General features: G+C 35.9%; 1 protein-coding gene across 3 annotated transcripts in view; it reads left to right on the top strand.

Moving 5' to 3' along the window:
• Positions 1 to 1,942, top strand: part of TTC26 (tetratricopeptide repeat domain 26) — a 61,185-nt gene that overhangs the window by 56,548 nt on the left and 2,695 nt on the right. For all 3 annotated transcript variants that reach the window (XM_003791581.3, XM_012806243.2, XM_003791582.3), the window contains one exon: positions 889 to 1,022. In XM_003791581.3, coding sequence (XP_003791629.3) covers positions 889 to 1,022 — 134 coding nt within the window. The remainder of the gene's footprint in view (positions 1 to 888; positions 1,023 to 1,942) is intronic.

The raw sequence follows: 1,942 nt of genomic DNA, 5'->3' as shown, positions 1-1,942 counted from the left end.
AAAAAAAAAAAAAAAAAAAGTTTATCCTCAAGATTAGAATATAGGCTAGACACAGTAGCTTACTCCATTAATCTTAGCACTCTGGGAGGCCAAGGAGGATGGCTTAAAGTCAGGAGTTCAAGACCAGTCTGAGCAAAAGGGAGACCCTATTTCTATAAAAAATAGAAAAATTTGTTATGCATGGTGGCATGCTATAGTCCCACCAACCAGGAGGCTAAGACAGGAAGATCCCTCAAGCCCAGGTGTTTGAGGTTGCAGTGAGTTATGATGACACCACTACACCCTGGCCAGGGCTACAGAGTGGGACTCTTGTCTTAAAAAACAAAAACAAACAAAAAATAATAATAAAGAATATAGTTAGAAGAAATATGTTGATTATAGCATAATTTGACTATGTGTAGAAAAAATATTATACTGTTAAAAAGTGAATGAAGGGTGGATTGCCTGAACTCACAGGTTTGAGACCAGCCTGAGCAAGTGCGAGACCCTGTCTCTAAAAATTAGCTGGGCATTGTAGCAGGTGCCTGTAGTCCCAGCTACTCAGGCAGCTGAGGCAAGAGGATTGCTTGAGCCCCGGAGTTTGAGGTTGCTGTGAGCTATGACGCTACGGCACTCTACCAAGGGCAATAAAGTTAGACTCTGTCTCAAAAAAAAAAAATTAAAAAGCAAATGAAGGTAAGCTGGTTTCAACTGAACCTCTGCGCCCAAACTTTGATTTTCTTTCTTCTTGTTTTAATTAGCTATTGAAATGTATCTAATTTGCTAACTGAAAGTATTGTCATTATCCATAGACTTTTATTTCATATAGTTCCATTTCTTGTTATCTTTATGTTTCGTTTCATTCTGTGCAATCTTTTGACTATTACCACAGTACTTTCTTTTATTCAGATGGGCCAGTTTTACTATTCAGCCAAAGCTTTTGATGTCCTAGAGAGGCTGGATCCCAACCCTGAATATTGGGAAGGCAAAAGGGGTGCCTGTGTGGGCATTTTCCAGATGATCTTGGCTGGGAGAGAGCCCAAGTAAGTAAACAGACAAGAAATACTGCCTCTTTTCATTTGCTACTGGTTTGTGGGGGAAAATAATTATTTTCTTGGATGGTATCTTCCAAAAACTCAAAATTGTAATGTTTTGGAATGATGAAAAAATGTTAAGATATTGACTATTTCTATCTGACCATTTTCATCCAGAAACATTTTATTTTATGTAATCAGGTCATTCTAAATCGTATATAACTGGGGATATTGGATACACTAACTGCTCTCAAATGTAAGAGCAAGGTATACATTTGGTTCCAAATGAATAACCATTTTCATAAACAAAGTCTTTTTCACTTTTTTTTCTTTTTTTTTTTTTTGCCTCTTGGCTTTTTCTTGTATCATTTATTTTAGGCCTCCAAAGGATTAGGAATGGAATACATGTGGTTGATAATTCTCTGTTTTTCTTTTGCTTTCTCATATTCCAGCCAATATGGATTCATTGGGTTACATAAAACTAAGTAGTTTATATTTCCATTTGGAACAAAAATTAAAACACACTAACTTCAGTTTTCTAAAAACAACTTCATGGAATTTGTTACTGATGTATGAATAGGAAATATGGTAATTTTGCAATAATTACCAAAAATTATGTCCTGCCTCATATCTACTTTTAGTCTTAAGAAAAGTTTAAAAGCATTTTTATGGGGAAAAAAGAAGTGGAAAATATAAGAAGACTCTTAGGGAAATGGGTTCACGGATATAGTCACCTATATGTTTGCTAAACCAATAGGGAAATTTTAGTGTACATTACTTAAATATAAGGGATTTTTATTACAAGGCAGGCTCAGCACCTGTAGCTCAGCAGCTAAAGCACCAGCCACATACACTGGAGCTGGCGGGTTCAATCTCAGCCTGGTTCTGCCAAACAACGACATCTACACCAAAAAAAAAAAAAAAAAAAA

This window comes from Otolemur garnettii, unplaced genomic scaffold (assembly GCF_000181295.1).
Source record: "Otolemur garnettii isolate 467f Iridium unplaced genomic scaffold, OtoGar3 scaffold00049, whole genome shotgun sequence".
Lineage (NCBI taxonomy): Eukaryota > Metazoa > Chordata > Mammalia > Primates > Galagidae > Otolemur > Otolemur garnettii.
This window is presented reverse-complemented; position numbering and strand designations above follow the sequence as displayed.